This window comes from Aplysia californica, unplaced genomic scaffold, assembly GCF_000002075.1.
Source record: "Aplysia californica isolate F4 #8 unplaced genomic scaffold, AplCal3.0 scaffold00497, whole genome shotgun sequence".
NCBI classification, from domain to species: Eukaryota; Metazoa; Mollusca; class Gastropoda; order Aplysiida; family Aplysiidae; genus Aplysia; species Aplysia californica.
Genome location: NW_004797767.1, coordinates 88513 through 92087, shown reverse-complemented (window position 1 = coordinate 92087; position 3575 = coordinate 88513). Strand labels below are relative to the sequence as shown.

The following is a 3575-nucleotide window of genomic DNA, read 5'->3' as shown; positions in this document are numbered from 1 at the left end:
CCCGGGCTTTAAGATCAGGAGAAAAACAGCAGAACCTGCTCTACGGCAACCTGTCCAAGACAACCACTTGTACAAGAGACCACCCCGCTTCTTACGTTTTTTCCCAAGATTATAATGACATTGCCCAAAACATCCATCCGTCGACCATAACCACTTTTTTTTGGACAAAGGTTAGCCCTTGAGGACAATTTTGACTGTACACGTGACGTTATTTATTTTGTCTTGTATTGTGGCTGGTTGTTCGTCTAAATCTCAACACAAACATTTGTACATGTGACTTTTCCTATTCTAACGTAGCCATCGCTACTTGTTCGTACAACTCCTGACACAACCTTTGTACATGTGACTTCCTATTTTGAGTAGCCATTGCTACTTTATTCGCTAACCCCCAGCACAACCCTTCATATATGTTACGTTTAATGTTAGATTTAGATATCCTAATTCCTCTTCAGAATGTGGTCCGCGTCGCTGCGCGCGCTACACTTCGATGTAGATGGCGAATGTTGTCTCCAGCAGGCCGTGGTCCACCATCTTCCCATCTTGGTGAAACACCTGGCCCCACGCCGTGCACTTCACGTGGGTTATCCGCAGATCCAGCAGGCTGGTGAACTGAACCATGACCGCCGGCTTGAGAAACTCCCTGGTGAGGTCGCGCTTCCTGTAGAAAAAGCTGGGGAATGCGTCCTCAGGGCTGTAGAGAATGTGCTTCTTCTTCCTGCCCACTGGAGTGATGCTGCTGAACATTTTACGGTCGTCTTTGGTCTGCAAACCAGAATGTGGGTTCTAGTTTAAGTACGAGTTATACAGCACTTGCAACACACATAGGCCATAGAAGTGCAAAAGATTAGCAGACTTATTTATAGAGTAACATACAAAAACGGAGGAGAGATAAGGATGATAGATGTGTGATAGAAAAGCTGGAGCAAACCACACCAGAGCACCCGCCAAGCGCCCACCAGTAAAAAGAAGAAGGTCAAAACACAACCAGTTCGGGAAGACATACATCAAAAGTGCTATGTTCAAATCATGTAACTAGAAAGCCTGTAAAACTAGTTTAACTATGTATGCCCTTCTGATGACCATTCATGTATGCGTCTGTGTATGTATATAAGTGTGTGCGCGCACTCATAAGACCTTATGCAGTTGCGAGCGCCGTAAAACTCTTAACAAAAAATATATATATATAAGTGTGTGTGCATCCGTGTGTGTGTGAGTGAGTGTGTTGATGTGTGCATGTAGGAATTTATCATGCTGCATCAAAGTTCTCTTAGCGGATATCAATAAAATGCTGTCTTAGTTTATCTTATCGTCTTATCGTGTTCAGAAAAGCAAAACGCGTGTCAAAACAAGATGAGCACCAACTTACCGCTCCCTCACAGGAGAACGGGACGACAGACGGGTCCCCCTCGTGCTTCTGCACCGCAGCGTTTGTCTGAGCCACCTCCCACAGCGGAGAGTTCTCGTTGATTGGACTGATGGTCATGTCTGCCGGCTGTAACCAGAAGAAAAAAAGAAATCACACCTCTTGTGTCTCTCACCATGAACATTTTCTCTCTCTTGATATCTCAGTCGAGTTGACTGATAATCTCGCATAGTAGTGTTAATGTACGCTTATTTAACCCCAAAAAATCCCAACAACCATTCCTAAAATTAAAATTTGAAGAAAAAAAAAAAACTTTGAAAATAATTTTTCATCTCTTTACGTGCGCAATTATTTTATCTCATGTAATGCAATGGCCAGACTGGCGGCACAATGTGTGGTCAACGCATTGGAAAAATTACAACCAAAGCTGTCGTGTGTTGAGAGACGTGTTCAACTCTTTGCCCCCCCCCCCCCCCACCAACACCCAACCCCCACCGGGGATGTCGATTGCTGACGGTGAGAGGCCACCCTTTTTTCCCACGGGTCACCCATCGACAACAGTGCGATATATGACAACAAGAACATAGTAGCAATGATCTCCTTTTCGACGTGCGCACTTGTTAAAAGTTTTAGTTTTTCTTAATGAACGGTTCGTGTAGCTGATTCAAAAATCAGTTTGTTTACAATTGAAGTGAATTTTTAAAATTAAATATTGAGCAGACTTAGCAGGAGTGCTGCCTAACACTGACACTATGACAAAAGATTCGGGTGACGAATGTGCTAGATCTAACGGTTTTAGTTCCAATTTTAATTTTTTTTTTTTTTTGGTGAACATGGTGATCGTTCCGTTTAATTTTATCAACAAGCTGAAAATTTCCTACTGATTGGGGTATCTTTGCAGAGATGCAGGTACAGTAGCGATGTGTTCGGCACCTATATGACCTTATTGTGTTGCAAGTGCCGTAAAACTCTTACTAAAACTAAAAAGTAGCGATGTAGCCCATTTACATCCTAAAGCGGGGGGGGGGATGTACTTTGTGTGCTCTGGGCGCTGGGTGGGTGGAAAGTGTTAAACAGCACCGAGAAAAGGATGGCTGCTGCCGCTTTAAGTATATACAGTATAACACAGACAGGTCGAGCACAGGAGACTCGAAATCACGCATCCATCGAACTGTGCCAGCGGACCCGTTTTTCTCTTCTCTTCTTTATCTTTGTAAGATATCCCTCGAACTACAGATCCCTCGAACTACAGATCCCTCGAACTACAGATCCCTCGAACTACCGAGGCGGGTCCCGATGAATTCAAGCTATCCGTGTTCTATACAGTAATTCCGGTGAGACGACTGACCAGGTCCAGCTGTACGAGGACACAGGGCAGGTTGACAGCGTAGCCGTAGTCGCGGCTCCTCGTGCACTCCTGGCCAAACTTGAGCAGCGGAAACATGCACGTCTTGTTGTAGGGGCTGACCTTGTGCGTGCACGTCGTGAAGTCCATATCCTGCTGGTGGGCGTGGCTGTACGCTGTGGAAGAAACAAAAAAGAGTCACAGAGATGCCAACCACAGAAAACCGAAATGAGTATTGGGAAATATGAAAATGTGTATTTTCAGGGAAAAATGTGTATTCTCCACGACCGACTGACCGACCAACTAGTAAAATGTTCAGGGTGTGAGGCAATATTTCCTGAAAAAAACATTACTAGCTCACCAGCTCGAAAAAGGGAGCACATACGCTTACAATATACATGTATCCAGTCAACAACATGTCAGTGTTCAGTGTCGTACTGGGGTCTTGTTTGACTTAAGTATTTCAGTCTATTATATAATATTTTCCTCTCATTATTATATAAAAAATAAATCCTGCTTTGAGAGTTCGTAAGGGCCTAGAACAAGAATTTCGACTACTGTATCAAGAACCAGTGTGGGTGACAGACTCAAATTATTGCTCAAACTCAGAGAAAAGCAATAACTTGAATGGCTCAAGTAGACCCATGCACTGTGAGAGTTGTAACAACTGTGGGAGGGCAAGATGCAGTGACACTGAAAATAAGCCAGTCTTGAACAGAAAGCTACAATATACACTGTAGGTATAATTTACTAGATCTATCATCACTCATCCAAGTAGGTATAATTACTTTCACCCATCCAATGAAACGCGAACACTTTATTTCAATAACACAGACTTGCAAAGTATGACGCTTTTTCGGTAGTTCC

General features: G+C 43.6%; 1 protein-coding gene across 1 annotated transcript; it reads right to left on the bottom strand.

Moving 5' to 3' along the window:
* LOC101853961 (sodium/potassium-transporting ATPase subunit beta) lies at positions 1–2884 on the bottom strand (the record flags this gene model as incomplete). The annotated part of the gene is given in 3 exon segments (XM_005105866.2): positions 1–762; positions 1367–1492; positions 2712–2884. Coding segments are annotated over 3 exon segments (584 nt in total), but the record flags the coding sequence as incomplete, so codon positions are not given.
* Positions 2885–3575: the final 691 nt, after the last annotated feature.